The following is a 16,778-nucleotide window of genomic DNA, read 5'->3' as shown; positions in this document are numbered from 1 at the left end:
GAAGGGTTGTTTGGCAGAAAGTGCCTGCAACCCACTCACTTTGCGTGCGGAAGTAAATGCAACTAAAAATACAGTCTTAAAAGACAAAAGTCTCAACGGGCAAGAATGTAAGGGCTCAAACGTAGCTCCCATTAGGAACTTTAGAACCAAATTCAAATCCCATCCCGGCACCTGGAAAAGGAGACGGTGGAAACACACGAGTTAGCCCTTTTAGAAACTGAGATATCAAAAGGGATTTTAAAATAAGAACATTCCTCAGACGAGCGCTTAAATCTAGACAGCGCCGCCAGGTAACCCTTAATGGTACCCACTTGCAGGCCCTTGTGGGCTAAAGAAAGCAAAAAAGACAAAACCAAAAGGAATGGAACATTGGAAAGGATCTACATTCTGTACCCTGTACCAGTGGCAGAACTTCTTCCAACGGCAACGGTACAGGGATTTCGTTGCAGGCCTTCTGGCCAAAAGCAACACCTCCATCACATCTTCAGGGAGGTCCCAATCCTTATAGCTCAGCCTTTCAGATACAAAGCATGAAGGCTGAGAGACTTGACCTCTGGATGGAGAACTCCGCCCCCCTCCCGTGAAAGCAGATCGTCTCGGTAGGGAAGACTACGTGGAGGGCAGATGGACATGTCTAAAAGATCCGGGTACCACGCTCTCCTGGCCCATGCCGGAGCAATGAGGATCCTCCGGGAACCGAAACTCTGCGACCTGCGGAATGACGGGGACTGGAGGGAACGCGTACAGCAGTGGGAAGGACCACTCCACTACGAACGCGTCCCCTAAGGCTCCTCTAAGAGGAAATTCCCGCGAGCAGAATCTTTCGCACTTGCGGTTGACACTGGTGGCGAAGAGATCCACTTGCGGGGTCCCCCAAAGGGCGAATATCTCCAAAAGAACTTCCTGAGCCAGCTCCCACTCGTGAGAGACCGTGCTTTGCCTGCTCAGAGCATCCGACGCTGCGTTTTCGTCTCCGGCCAGATGAACTACCGAGATCTAAATTTCCTGCTGGATGGCCCAGAACCAGAGCTGCATCGCCTCCCTGCACATAGGCGACCCTGCCCGCCCCCCCTTTTTGTTGAGGTAGTGCATGGCCACTGTATTGTCCATCATAATCAGGACTTTCTTCCCCCGCACAGATGGCAGAAAAGCCTTCAGGGCTAGCCTGACAGCCCGCAGCTCTAACAGATTGATGTGGAGTCTGGACTCCGACAGAGACAAAAGACCGCTGTGAGCTCGTTGGAATGAGCTCCCCAACCCGTGAGCGATGTGTCCGTCACAATCGTCACCTCCGGCCACGGTTGCCAATACAGAGCCCCCTTGAACAGATTTCCTTCGACGGCGCACCACAGAAGGTCCTGGGCGACCGAGGGCGGAATCTGAACGGGGTCCGACATCCTGCCGGAGAACTGCGACCACTGCATCTTGAGTGCCCACTGCAGAGATCTCATCTGCAGCCTGGCCTCTGGCACCAGTAGAATGCAGGAGGCCAGGAGGCTGAGCAACCTCAAGAACCCGAACGCCAGGAGACTTTGGGCACGTTTAAATGTGTCCACCATCTGCAGAATGTGATGAGCCCTCACCTGGGGAGGCAAACACTGCCCCAGGGATGTATCGAGCACTGCTCCGATGTACTGGAGCCGCTGGGAAGGTTTCAAATGGGACTTCTTTAAATTGAGGGAGAAGCCCAGCCTGTGAAGGGAGTGGCAGGTGATGGACAGATGATCCAGGGCTTGCTCGTGAGAGCGCGCCCTGATCAACCAATCGTCCAGGTAGGGGTATACGTGAATCCCCCTTTTTTCTGAGATACTCCGCCACCACCATCAGCTTGGTGAAGACCCTCGGGCGGCGGTCAATCCGAACGGCAGGACCCGAAACTGAAAATGCGAGTCGCCAACCGCGAACCCCAGGTACTTCCTTTGCTTGGGATGAATCGGCACATGAAAGGTCTAGTGAGCGGTGGCCCTAGAGTGTTCCGTGCCGGCTTCTCTCGAAGGCGCGGTCGGAAAGGTGCCCTGCGACTCAAAAATCGCCATCATCTCCTTACGGAAGGCGTCGCATTCCGCCGGAGATGAATGCTTGGTGGGACAAGCAACCCGCTGTCTGACGGAGTCCTCAGACGAGGACGGAGACCGATAACGGCGCTTCCGTGCATGCCTCGAAGAAGCCGAGAAATGGCAGGACCCACTCCTGGAACGAGACCCCCTGGACTTCCGCAGAGAGTCGCCCCTCAAATCGTCGGTCGAAAGTCCAGCGGACTTCGACTTACGGGTTTGGAAACCCTACCCGCCGACAGCTTCTTCCGCTCCCGCAAGGCCTTTGATGTCAAAGACTGGCATTCGTCGCAGTCATCCGTGGCATGGCTCTCACCGAGGCACCAAAGGCAGACATCGTGCAGGTCCGTCAGAGACATCTTTGAACCGCAGTCCCGACACTTCTTGAAGCCCGACTTCGGGGTAGCAGAAGACTAAGCCATTTTCATATTAACACAACGATATTCGAAGAACCAATTCACAAGCGAGAACCGAGGCGTGCCGAGATTTCGAAGCAAACACGTTCGTGGAAAAAACCGAACTGTGGCTACGGGCGTCGGGCGTCCTACTTATAACATCCGGTGACATCGACCATCGGAGGAGGTCCTCGAGGGAGCGTATCGACGTCATTGACGCAGGACGCCTACGCCGAAAAAGTTTCTGAAGTAGCACAGCTGTGGTAATTACCTGTCAAAGATGTGGAATACATCAGAGGACACAACCCCTCTCGAACAAGCTATTATGAAGTTGGCAACCAAGCCAAACAAGGGCAAAGGGAAGCAGTCCTGTATTGACACTTCCACTAAACCTGCACAAACAGAGTGCGATGACAACAGTACAAGGGACGCAGTGCGAGGAGGCTCCAGGAAGAAGTGACCGTCAGATACTAGAAGCCATAGCGGAGCTGGAATTTAAAATCTATGCGATCAGCATCGACGTGAACCTTTTAAGGCAGGACGTCAGGGCATTAACAGAACGCACAGGAGCGCTGGAGAAGGAGGTGCAAGCCAACATGGGCAGTTGCAAAGAAAATTCACAAGAAGTATACATACTGCAGCAGCAAATTAAAAATCTAGAAAGTAGAGCAGTGGAAGCGGAAAGACAGGCACAGAGAAATAATGTGAGAATTGTTGGGCTACCGGAAGGGCGAGAAGGTCCAAACCAGACTGACTTCATCGAGAATATGCTCCTGCAGGAAATAGGAGCAGGGACACTCGCACAAGCTTTTACAGTGGAAAGGGCGCACAGGGCCCAGACTAGGAAGCCGCTGCCCGGAGCCCCAACTCGGCCGATAATTGCCAAGATCCTCAACTACAAAGATAGGGAGAAGATCATAGAACACTTTCGTAAAGGAGGCACAATCAGAAAAGCATCGGCGACCATCTCCGCTTACCCGCACTATACTTCTTTGGTGCAGAAACAACGGATGAACTATCTGGCAGTCCAAAAGGAGGCTATGTGCAGCCAACCTCAAAGATATGCTGCTGTACCCAGCAAAACTGAAGGTCCTATATAAAGACGAGCTGTCTTCAACGCTCCAGAAGATGTGACCAGATGAATGGACTCAACGAACGTGCCGATGGAGAAAGACCAGGCGTGAGGAGGGAGCGATAAGTGAACCATTACTGTTGACATGATGCATACCTAAGCAGAAGGATCCGATAGAATTTACAAGCGAGAAGGATAATGCTCGACAGCTCAATCCGTTAAATGCAGGAGCCACCTGCACTGCCGTCAGGAGCGGTGTCACAGAATCTTACTATAACCCCTAGTAGTGTAGGCAGGTAGGTTAGGATACTAGTAGTACAGTGTCCTCCTGCTACACTCTCACCACTAGCACTAGTGCAGGGAATAGAGTGAGATGCAGGGATGCCTGAGCACCAGATTAGGAGCTGGGTAAAAGTTGGGGATTGTTGGGAGGGGGGGAGGGGGTGAGGTTTTGGGGCTGTTAGGGGGGAGTTGGCCTACAAATAGGCACGCAGAGGGAACAAGGAAGGTAACAAGTGGAAAGAAGAGCTAGACCCACGATAGAAGATGGGGGAACTAAAAATAGTAACCTGGAATGATAGAGGCCTGAATAGCTACATTAAGAGGAACAAAGTATTGGCATTTAAAGACAGCAGAAAATAGCCCTCCTGCAAAAAGCCAATCTGACGAAAGAAAGACAAGATACCCTGATAAGGAAGTGGGGAGGGATGACCATGGGTTCGCCTTACTCAGCGTACACTAGAGGGGTTTAAATATGGGAGGCACAGAGTCCCATTCAAGGCCCTTCAACCTTCCAGGACACATGGTGGGATATTACGGGGAATGGTAGACAAAGAAATATGCATCATTAACAGGTATGCCCCAAATCATGACACAGCAGTCTACTTTAGGTCCTTATGCTCCAAAATAGGCCAACACAGAGAATGTGCATTGATATGGGGAGTAGATTTTAATTGTACATTGGACCGGAAATTTGCTCACACAGCCCCATCAGCTAATGCTTTAAACAAGTTGATACGTGTGTCTGGGTTAGTGGATGTGTGGAGAGCAATGCACCCGAAGAGCAGAGTGTATTCTCGCTATGCTGCACTTTCGAACCTCTACACAAGGCTGGATTACATGTTCATGGTGGAGGAGAACCTGGGAGAATTCATTAGGGCTGAATATAAAGCAGAGGTCCTCTAGTATCATGCCCCTTTAGCGGTTACATGGCAGGTCGTTTCCCCACCCCTACACAGCCCTCCCAACCCCCCCAGGCTGGGATTCCAGCATGGCAACTGAGGCACTCTGGGACGTGGGGTTCCGCGAAAACTTAAGGGAGGAGGTGAAAGAATATTTTGAGCATAACATGGGTAGCATGAAATCTGTGGGTACGTTGTGGGAAGCCTGGGAGGTTGTAGTGAGAGGAGCAGCAATGGCAAAGTAGAAAGGGATGCAAGACGTTATAACACAGAAATTACAAAAAGCAGAAAATAGTTTGGAAGCCATAGCGCAGGCAGGAGAGGGATCCCCAGAGGAAGCACAGGAAGTATCACACCTACACCAAGAATGTAGGGTACACTGGGATAGATTGGGCAACCTAAACTATAGGAAATGTGGGGAGACAACAGGCAGAGGGGGACAAGCCCGGGAGGTTGTTAGCCTGGCAAGAATAAATGGCAGACAGTTAGAGCAATCGTGGGGACTCAGAGTTATGAGATGCATGAAGTGGTTAATAAATGCTTTTATGGGTATTACAAGCGACTTTATGAGGAAACCTCAGAATGTGATAGCCTGGAAGTACAGGAAGCATCCTCAGACAGTTGCCGACCCAAGCTAAATAAGGAGGAGAGGAATAAGCTTGAAGTCCCTGTTACGAAAGGAACTAGACTGTGATCAAAGAACTACCGACAGTTAAAACCCCAGGAGCAGATGACCTACCCGGCAAATTCTATAGGGAGTATGAGATGGAGATCTTGGGTCAACTACTGGCAATGCTGAACGAAGCACTGCACACAGGCAGACTGCCACAGTCCTTGCGAGAGTCGATAAATGTCCCCCTCCTTAAGCCCAATAAACCGGATACAGACTTCCTGCTCGTATAGGCCTCATTACTAAACCAGGATGGGAATATCCTTACAGCAGTAATGGCGCATAGACTTAAACCTGTTATAGCTAAGCTTATACACCCAGACCAGTCATAAGCCACTGGAGGCTATACTGGTCCGCTGTAGGGGTCGTCCTCTGGGCATCAGCATACTGCTGCTCTTTGTAGAGCTCTTGGTTAAAAGGAGTTTTACTCTACTAAAATAATACACCATTAGGAATGGGAATTAGGTTTTCAAACCCTACAATCTGAAAACTAGTTGTCAGCAAAATTGGCAAAATAAAAGGATAATGAATGAGTGCAGATAAAGGCTTTCATCTCACAAACTATAAGCAAATTCATTCAGTGTCCTTTCTAGCAACCTGGGCTGGATTTAAACAGCAAACAGTTTGTGGCAAACTGTATGGACAGCAACTTGATCCTTTTTTTTTGTTTTGTTGTTGCCTACACATTAATATTTAGTTCTCAAACATGCAGGATAGACACATTATAGTAAATGTGTTTCTAAAAGTGGAAGCAATCCTGCTACAAGTTGACTCTCTCAAACATTTTGTTTAAAAAAAAAACAGGTACAAAGCATTAATGACTTGAAGTAGCAGAAACGGCAGACGCCATTAAATGTTTTCAACACATTAACATAGCATTGCAAGTACTCACCAGCGTAAATAACAGTAGGTGGCTTCCACATTGTAATATTTGCTTCCTGCCAGTGTTCCCAGCTGGTTAAATGGCATACCTGTAAAATGGAAGGATTACAAAAGATAACTGAAGTGGAATAAAATTCACAGGCACTATAATGGCTATTTGGTCTCACTCAACTAACATTTCTTTAGATAAACATATGTAATTGATATGGCTTCAAATCTTTCAATCCTTCAAAGAATATCATTTTAAACTAAACCATGTCATTACCCTGAAGAGGATCAACGTCCCAAGTCAACAGTTGTTAAACTTTGAATGTGAAAATCAAACAATTGAGGTCAGTCCCATAACAAGCTATACTGAAACTGAGGTCTGTCACTCTGTGTCAGCTACACAGTTATATAACCCCACAAAGAAATTAGTCGTCTCTGTATCTCCCTAGCCTGTGCGTAAACAAGTGTTGGCACTTGGGATAAGTAGGAAAAAAAAAACAAATGTGAAACATTTTCATCGTGAAAAACGAAAATGTAACATGCAAATGTGTTTAATGAAACGTACAATTTGGTAGTTCAGCAATGTGTAAACTTAAATGCGTAACTAATACTTTACCAGTTCTAAATGTGCATGCAATTTAATCTGTGAAGGAAAAAACGCACCATTTAAAAACAGAGCTTTACTTACCTGAATGGCCACTTCTACAACTGGCTGACATTCGTCTTTCATAGCCATGGGACACGTTCGTGCCAGACATAACGGTGTTATGCAACGGTTGCCCTTCGAGGGACAAGAACATTTCAACCGTCTGCCTTACTGCTTACAAAGGTATTACGATGTATCTCCAAAATCAGCGTTGGAGAGAGGATTTTGGGAGGCCATAGTATTATGGTGCACAGTGAAGACAAAGTGGTTAACCAAAACCAATCAAGGTGTGGTAGCAGAGTGGTCAAAGTTTAGTTTCAGGAAGGGTGTGAAAGTGGTGTAGGGCTACAATGAACACATATAGCAACACCAGTAATTCAAGTTAGACATCATGGATATGAAAATACAATGATTTATTAGGCCTTTAGTTTACATACAAAGCAGGTAAAAGTCAAATGAATCAATTACCAGTGCAATGCAGATGAATAGTCAAATGCATAGAAATAGACAGAACTGGATTCCAAGATGGCCGCCTCCTAGAGTAGACACGCTCATCTGCGCTCCATCCAAGCGGGAAAGTTAAACGAGTCAGTAGCAGTCCAAAAGCAACCAAAAACGTACTCATTCCGCATATCAGCCTTCCGAAAGAAAGGGTATGCCCCATAAGAACTAGCTCTGACTGAAACCGGACGTGCTGCGGTGCTCCGGTCGTAACAACCCTTGGAACGCACGGCGGGTGAAAAAGAGTAGTGGATCCCCGCCATAGGGGTGGCGACAGCGGAAGACAAAGTTAGAAAGCTGCTGAGATCATCAGGTACACCGGACACTGTGAACCGCCCAGAAACAGTCTGGGGCTGGCAGGATGCAGAGATAACACGACAGACCCACACCCGAGAACAAGCGGGAAAATCAATGTAGAGCGAATAGTCTGCAACCGAGTACAGGACTAATACTCCGAGGCTGTGGGGGAAGTAAAGAATCAGCCTCGATATCACAATGCGGAGAAAATCCACAAAGAAAATAGTGACTCACCCCCGCCCAGCATCACCAGAGATTGCAGCATAATCCGGAGACACATAAGGCAGTTAATAGAGAGGACACCGACATGAGGTGCCCCATAATTAAAGCAGAGCAGCTCGTCTGTCGCCTGTTACGCTCACCTGGTATCCACGTGGAATATAGGAGAGCTGGATTCAATACCAGATTGTCTGTTTTCCCACCTCCCTTGGCCTCAACTCCTTCTTCCTCCTTGGGCCCTCTCCTCATCTTAATATTGGAGAAGGCAGGGCGCTGTTGCGCACGATACCAATGGCCGCCTGATTGTTGAGCTCCCGCTCCACTGAAAGATCCTGGGCATAGAAATCCGTCTCAGACCTGCCTGGCAAGCCTCACAGACACAGGCATCGATAGCCCGACTACCCGTGATCATCCGTTAGAACTCCTGGGCTCTGGCGACCGGGGGGGGCCAGAGTTACGCCGTCCCAAACTGCCGGCCCACGCAGCGAACGGGACCCGGAATCGGGCACCAGGGCGGCCCACTCGAGTGCCGCGGCTTCGGCGTTCCGAGAGGCCCCGGATGGGAGGAGCCTAAATTCTCGACTTGCGCCCGTTCTCTGTGCTGGGGCAGCGCCACTGTGCTCCCTGGTGGATCAGGAAGGGCGAACCGAGTGTCCCGGCATACTACCGAGGAGGTACATAGCTCGAGGCGATCCCGCACTCTGGGGCTCCAGAGAGGCCCTCTGAGCCATCATCATACCAAGACACTCGGCGGGTGTGCAGACCGCATGGCAGTGTTACGCGGCTACGTTTGAGCACTGATAATGCTGCACCGCCGTACTGTGGCCGGGAGAGGAAAGGAGATGCGGCGCTCATTGGAAGCGGCAGGGGGGGGGGGGTCCCGCCTGGCGGAAGTCCCCCGGGAAGTGGAAAACACCATATGGCAAGGGTGAGGCAGACTCGACTGAGCATGTGGGGACCCCGGGGGTTGGGGCACGCCCGCCGCCCGATGCAGCCCTGATACTCCTACAAATCCTTACCTGGGCTCCTTATAACTCACTCTCCAGGTGAAATAAACTTTCCGGGCTGTGGCAGGCTCCCGCTCGGGCAAACCTGGCGCACGTACCAGGGGCGTGCTGGGGCCCACGTGAGTGAGCCACACACCCTACATTACATCCCATACGGGGGCCGGCGGTGGGGATGCACACATAAGCTAATTACAGCGTTGTGGCTTTTATATAATCTGCCACGAGTTGCCATTCCGATAACAATACGTGGGAGGACGCAGTGCACTCAGGCAAACCGGGTGGTTCCCGGACGACAGAAGTGCATTCCCACGTCCCGCTCAAAGGCTTGATACACGCTACACAAAGCTGAGACAAGCGGACTATTCCATTACCACAGCAACCACAGCGGACAATACAATGGGGGAGCCATCTAAAGCGGGCAAGGGCTCCAAGACCCCGGGGAACAAAAAGAAAGGCCTGATGGACGCCTACACAGGTAGCCAAAACCAAACCACTGTGGGAGATGTCAATACTGACGGCGATGAGGCCTCTAACCTGGAACCTGGTGATCAAGTGGATAAGCTAACAGCAATAGTGCAGAGTGGATTTGTTTCCATCAATACAAAGCTGAATGACATTGTTTCCACCATAGGCTCCCTCAAGGCTAGAGTGGAAAGGGAGAGTGCACGTGTCACAGAGACTGAAAATACAATAAGCACCAACGAAGACACCATTACACACCATACCCGCGATATTGCCCAGATCAAAGAAAATATGGCTAAATTACAAAACAAATGCGAGGAACTCAAATCGAGATCAAGGAGGAACAACATCCATGTGGTAGGGGTGTCTGAATCCTTTGGGAAAGGCCAGATGGAAAGACAACTGGAAGAACTACTCAAAACCTTGTTTGGACAGGAAACATTCTCTGAGCATTTTCTAATCGAAAGAGCACATCGTACATTGGCCCCGATTCCTAAGCCGGGCGCTCCACCACGCACTATAATTGCAAGACTCCTCAATTACAGGGACAGGGACACAATCCTGCGAAAGGCAAGAGAGGCGGGAACACTCCAATTTGAAGATAATCGCATACATATCTATCCTGACTTCTCTGCGGGGGTGCAGGCGAGCAGAAGATCCTACGAGCCGGTGAAGAAGCTCCTTGGGGAGCGTCAAATCCTGTACGCCCTCATTTTTCCAGCCAAAATGCGGATCCAACACGCAGGCAGATCACATTTTTTTTTATCTCCAGCTGAAGCTACACACTATATCGAAACCTCTATACCTCTGCCTCCCAGAGGGGGCAGACCGGCGGACTAAGGAAAAACTCACAAGGCAAACGTAGGTAAATCATATGGTGTATTGAAGGCCGTAGATGAGAAGATGTGTTATATTAATCGGCCCAGGCAATGTGCTTAAGTGGAGACTGGGACCCAGTCGGCGGCCATGTGAAGCAACGTGGCTACCCCTGGAATATTCCACGAGTTTGGTTTGATACATCGTCAAGTTGGGGGAGACGATGAGGGTGGCGGGGGAGGAGGGTCAGGGGCGTTGGGATTAGACGTTACAGTTCTGAACTGGTCCCATTGTAGCACAAAGTTGGTAATTGGGATTTTAGAAGTAAAAATGTGGTTGCATTTGGACTGGCACTGATTTAACTGCACGAATACTACACAATTGCTATGCGGGACAATGTCAAATATTCACTCATAATGCACAGGCAATGGACTGAATGTTAAACTGTTAACATGGAATGTTCGGAGGCTAAACAATCAGATGAAAGTTAAGAAAATTGGTAATTACATCGCCAGGCATAGCCCTCAGGTACTTATGTTACAAGAAACTCACATAATGGGGACCAGCAACATGCATATATTGCCTAAATGGGGTTCCCTAAGGTTCTACACTGACTATTCGTCTTAGTCTGGGTTATTACACTCATTCATCCGGGGTTGGGATTTAGGCCAGAGGGCCACAAGGTTGACTCTTTGGGGAGATATGTTTTGGTATGGGGAGAGATCGCTTCCCAGCGCCTTCTTCTGGTCAACACCTATGGGCCCAATATTGACGATCCCGCCTTTTACATAGAACTGTATCAGATAATTGTTTCACTTGAAATGTCAAGGGTCATCTAGGGTGGAGACTTCAATCTGGTCCTTGATCCGGTGCTGGATAGAGCCTCAAAGGTTGTCAGAGCTCCCAGTAAAGCAGCCCTAAATTTGACACATATCCTGTCTCAACTTCTGTTAGTAAATTCCTGGAGGGAGCTACATCCTGATAGTAGAAGATACATATTTTACTCTTCAGTCCAGGACTCTGAATCCAGAATTGATTACTGGTTTGTCTCTTCATCCATGACGATGGCATTGCAAGGGTGCAAAATGGTGCCACGTACTATGTCAGACCATTCCCCAGTGTTGTTAGATCTATTGCTCCGGAACGCGCCCGTACCCTCTAGAAGATGGAGAATGCCCGGTGGAACGCTGGCAGACTCTGGGGTGGTGGAAGCATTGCATGTTGATATTGTGGAGTATTTTACGAACAATGTGGGATTGGTTGACAAAATCTCAACAGTATGGGAATCCTTTAAGGTCTGGATAAGTGGGGTAATATCCAGGTCTGTTGGTATGTTGAAAAGGGTGAGAACCGAGCTATCAGCGGTCGAAAACAAACTAGATATGCTAGAAAAAGACTACACGCTTACCGAACATAAAGACATATTAGCTGTCACACACACACCTGCAAGTGTTACGCTCACCTGGTTCCACAGGGGCGCCACCCAGCAATCGGTGTCCAAGTATCCCTCCCTGCGATGCCCAGTAGTGACCAGCGGAAGAATCCTTGTTCTTGATGTTGGCGGGTTCTCCGTCCTGCTGTCTCGGCAGGGGCGCGTGGTGCTTTGCGGGCAATGCCGATCGAGTTACTTCACCGATGCGGGCCTGAGTCTTTCAGGTAGGTCTTATTGCTATGATGTTTTGCTGTCCTAGCATGCCTTTCTGGAATTAATGCCTTTTTTCTCTTCCTTAGGTACGTGGAAGTCCAATTAGTGGCGAAGATTGGATTCGGGGTTCGCTGGTAAGTATTAGCGTTTTTGGAGTGCTTAGACGCGGCGAGTTGGCGCTTAACGCAGCGCTAAGGTGCCTTGCCTTTGCTAACCTGTTATCTTTTGTCTTCACAGGTCGCGGTGCTCCGCCGGAGTGTAGAATTCTAGAGATGTTGCGGAATGAAGTGCGAGTGGGAAGGTAAGCCTTTTGGTGGAATTCATTAACTGTGTAAAATGTCTAAAGCCTTGTCTTTCCTTTTCTGCAGGTCCGTCGATCCGAAGGAGCGTTGGTTCCTGGATGCCGGTCGGAAGAGCTGAGAACCGCTAATGATGAAATTCAGGTAAGCTGCAACCTTTTCTAACGATGTCGTCTTTCTTTTTCTGCAGGTGCTGTTTATCCGAGGTTCGTGGCTGAAGCTGAACGCGGTGAGCGTCACGTTGCAGTATTGCAAACTAACACGAAGCTTGTCAGTCCAGTCAGGCGTGGTTTAAATAGCTTCAAGAAAAGACCAGGTAAAAGAGTTCCCATGGTGCCACACCCAAACCATCCTTCTGCAAGCCAGGTACCAAGAAGCCTGATTCTGTGGATGCTTGCACATTGAATGACACTAACAAAAAGTAGTTCCCAAGCACAAACATTAAGTAAGAGCCCCAAGAAGGCCTTGGTTGGGATTTAGAGGAGACTGGGGTCAAGGCTCCTCGTAGGCCAGGGGGGCTTCGGGGTAAGGGTCGTGACAGCAAGAGTTCAACAAACTGGCCAGCAGAGAGGTGCAATATATGGCAGCCCCCATACGGGCACAAAGGTATGGTGAAGGAAATAAGGCGGGTAAAACGCTATCCAATTTACTTAAACAGGATAAACAACCCACCCTGATCGCTAGCATACATACAGCACAAGGCAACATACGTCTGATGAAGATATAAATGGGGAATTTGTGAACTTTTATAAACGACTCTATTCGAATAAAGATACGAAATCACTCCCAGAAATTAGGACATATCTTGAAGCCCTCTCCCTCCCTAAACTCCCTGAGGATTCCGGGGTTATGGATCAACCGATAACCCCGAACGAGATCACTGAACCAATCAAGGCGCTGGCGTCGGGCAGGGCACCTGGGTCGGATGGATAGGGGCCGAATTCTACAAAGAATTCTGCGAGGAACTTGTTCCAGTATTGATGCAGGTATGGGAGGAAGCCCTTGAAAGTAATATGTTACCCCCAACCATGAGGGAGGCTGTGATAACAGTGCTCCCCAAGCCATGACGACCTCCGCAGGACGTATCGTCATATAGACCCTTGTCACTTATAAACACCGATGCTAACATATTTGCTAAAGTCCTGGCGAACCGACTCCTTCCGGCTGCGCCTACCCTTGTTCATCCTCACCAGAACAGGTTTATTCCCACAAGATCCACTGCCCTGAATCTCCGTAGGCTTTTTGGCATCATGGCACAGATAGACCATTCCATCTCGTGGGTTTTACCTTCTGGCGGTTCTGGAAGTATTCGGGTTGGGCCCCAATTTTGTAAAATATGTAAGGTTGCTATACACAAAACCTGGTGCACGAGTACTAACAGGACCATCTCCGAAAAGTCCCTGTTGGGCAGAGGTACCAGACAGGGATGCCCATTCTCGCCCCTACTGTTCGCATTAACCATCGAACCAATGGTGGCTTCGGTCAGATTGACACACAAATCGAGGGATTCTGATGAAAGGGTCCAACCAACCGATTTCACTCTATGCAGACTGTTCCAAGTAAGTTTCGTAGTGTTATCTCTCTCTGCAGGTCCTTGGTTTCAGGTAAGCTGGCATCAAAGAACTGGACACGGTGAGCGTTACGCTGCCCACAGCAGAATAACGCAAAGCATGTTCTGCTGTTTGGGTGTGGTTTAAATGGTCTCAGGTAAAGTAGTCCAGGTAGAATAGTCCCAGGTCTGCCACACCCAAAAGACTAGACCGCATAGCTCAGTTCCTTGTAACTGAGCTATGTGTGTGTCTCCATGTTGGCTGAACCCCCGCCAGCACCCCCCCCAAGTTAAATAGTCCCAAGTAAATAATCACATTCTAATGTTGGTCTTCATGATGGGTATGAGCCTGGCGCCAAAAGCGTCAGGACTGACTCCAAGAGAGTCTTGGATGAGGTTTTAAGGCCTTTGACCTGGCCCTAACTGGAAGGCTGACTTGCCAGTGAGGGCCAGGAGCAAGGGTCATGACATCGCCAAAGCATCCGGCGGGAGTTGACAGGAGCATACACCAGCTCACAAAGAATCGGCGTACCTACCCGGACAAAGAAAGCATGCATCACAGCGACGCCTCGGCCGGGGTAGCGCGACTCCAACCCACACACCTCAACAGGAGAACACCCAGCGTGAATGGGGACAGGCTTATGAGGGAGTGGAAAAGAAGTGAGCACACATGCAGCAGACGGTCACATGCGGACCCACGGGGGCGACAGCGGGCGTTAGAATAGACCCAAAAAGAAGGTGTTCTAGGTCACATCTGCAGGACACTCATCCAGGGGGATTATTCCCCTGGCGCATACAATAAGGGGCTAAATACGGGACCCCCAAACCCTGGGAGAGATAAACAGATAAGTGTAAACCAAGGAGGGTGAGCATCGAGGAGCGCTGCCATCAACCCAAGCTTGGAACTCTAGATTGAAAGTGGGCTGGAAACACACCTTCTGCACCCAGACTGTAAATCACTGGGTACCGACAACAGGGAGCTCGAAGAGAGCAGCTGGGAACATTCTCTAGAGTCGGAAAATCACCAGCCGAAACTCAAAACACTGGGGAATTCCTGCAACACGCGACACAGATAAGGGAACCAACGTGGGAACGCTCCAGCCACAGACTAGCAGAAGATCCCCCTCCTCACATAGGTTCTGCATACGCCACAGAGATACGCTAGTAAAATAACCCTGACCCAGAAAGGAGTAGCCCTGAAGTACAGCAACAAGACCTAACAAACATTGGACTCTTCCCCCCCCCCCCCACCCCCCTGACAGACCTCTTCCTCTGCAGCGCCAGAACACCGCTTGGGGGGGACGAATCAGGAAGATTCAGAGACTCAACAATTGGGACTGAGAAACTGGAATAGAGGCCCGAATAGCGAAGAGTGAAAACCTCCCCAATCTAAACAATGCAGACAATTGTAGAATCACAGGAGAAACAAACCTGGAAAAGTGACTGAAGAGACAAAGTGCTAAACAGGCCCAATGGAGAAGTAATCAGCTGACAGTAAGGGGAAACCAACGACCCAGTGACCACACTGTTCTCCACCCGCCTCCCCAGTAGATAATCCATCAGACGACCGCATCTACAAGCCCCACTCAGATACCCCCGATGCCAGGGGTAAAGTCCAGAATTGCCCCAACAGAAGCAAAAGGAGCAACAAAACGCCAAGAGGGGCAAATAGAGAGGTGCTGGAGACAGGACACCTCGCCAATTTCACCTCCACAAGAATCTTAAGAACTAGACACCAATAAAGCAACCGCCGCAATGGCAATGGACAAAGAGGAACTCCTGAACTGTCTGAAAGGCATGGAAGCTAGAATGACAAATACATGCCAGGACCAAATGGGACGGAAAGAGTGGACGTGGTCGAGAACGGTCTCACCTACATGGCAGAAGAAACTAAACAATGTAGCATGTTGCTGGAGCAAGTGGCCAGGGCAACAAATCTAGAAATACAGGCCGAAGACATGGAAAACAGGTCTCGCAGATATTACATCAGGGTCTAAGGCCTTGCAGAATCGGTGATGGACGACGACCTGAGAGATACCACACAACAAGGTTTTAGCCGCCTGTTAAACAAAACCCAACCAGAAGAAATCCAGATCGATAAGAGTACATTGTGTGGGCCCCAAGAGGAAAGAGCCGGGGGCGAGACCCAGGGATTTGTTAGTAGCCTGATCACTGATGACAAAGTCACTAGTAGATGTATGATTTTCCCATTTGGGCTTTCATCAGGACACTTGCAATCCAATTTCAAAAGTTTTTTGGATGTCGTAGTAATGATCTTTACTTTCTACTTTCCACCAGCATTTCTGCAACATGCCTTCAGAAGCCACAGATACTGCCGACGTAGATTTAGGGACATACTATACCAAATGTCGTTTTGCCTTCCCAGCAGTCATTCAACAGTCATGGAGTGAAGTCTGACGAGAATCTCTTTATAAATCCTGGTGACAACAGGACTCTCCAAACGCGTGTCAGTGATAACCCCATTGGGGCTGGAAACAGATCCTGTTACTGTCGACACATTTGTGGGGGGGGGGGGTTTGTTGTTTGATATAACAATTGTCAACCAAATCACCCACTAATTACTAACATCACTTTGAGCATCTAGGACAAGTAATTTCTTTGAATGGCAAAATAATACTCTTTTGTATATTTTTTTCTCTATTGTGACTGTGCTGTCATTTATTGTTAAGTTTTTACCTAAATGGGCTTTATCCTTTGTCCATTTTTTTTATCATGTGTTAAATAATAAAACTGTATTTATATTTTTTCAAACCCGACCTGATCGTCTGTATATTTGTTTGATGACGATATCTTTGCCTTGTTCACCTGATATGTCATGTGAATCTTTTCAGCCCAATATGACACTAGCAGGTAGTTTGTTGTGGACCTTGGTTGTTTTGATATGTTACTAAGTCCTCTCCCAAAAAGCCCCTAAAAAAAGAGGACACCCCAGTGCTCATTTTATGATTGTACTGAGGAGGTAAAACCTCCAGGAATGGAGAACATAAGGAGGAAAGGGGGTAGTGATGGAGCGCAGCATAAACTCTTGACTAAGTTCTATGGCTGAAGCCACAATAGTAATAATGTACAAGGGC

At 48.9% G+C, this 16,778-nt stretch overlaps 1 protein-coding gene across 1 annotated transcript in view; it reads right to left on the bottom strand.

The window, feature by feature from the left end:
* Positions 1–16,778, bottom strand: part of SMG5 (SMG5 nonsense mediated mRNA decay factor) — a 1,109,458-nt gene that overhangs the window by 705,279 nt on the left and 387,401 nt on the right. The window contains exon 7 of the mRNA XM_069607113.1: positions 6,265–6,343. Within this exon, the coding sequence (XP_069463214.1) occupies positions 6,265–6,343 (79 nt within the window). The remainder of the gene's footprint in view (positions 1–6,264; positions 6,344–16,778) is intronic.

This window comes from Ambystoma mexicanum, chromosome 1p (assembly GCF_040938575.1).
Source record: "Ambystoma mexicanum isolate Mex_15411 chromosome 1p, UKY_AmexF1_1, whole genome shotgun sequence".
In the NCBI taxonomy this organism is placed as follows: Eukaryota; Metazoa; Chordata; class Amphibia; order Caudata; family Ambystomatidae; genus Ambystoma; species Ambystoma mexicanum.
Note: the sequence above shows the minus strand (reverse complement) of the source record. Positions and strands in the feature narration are given on the sequence as shown.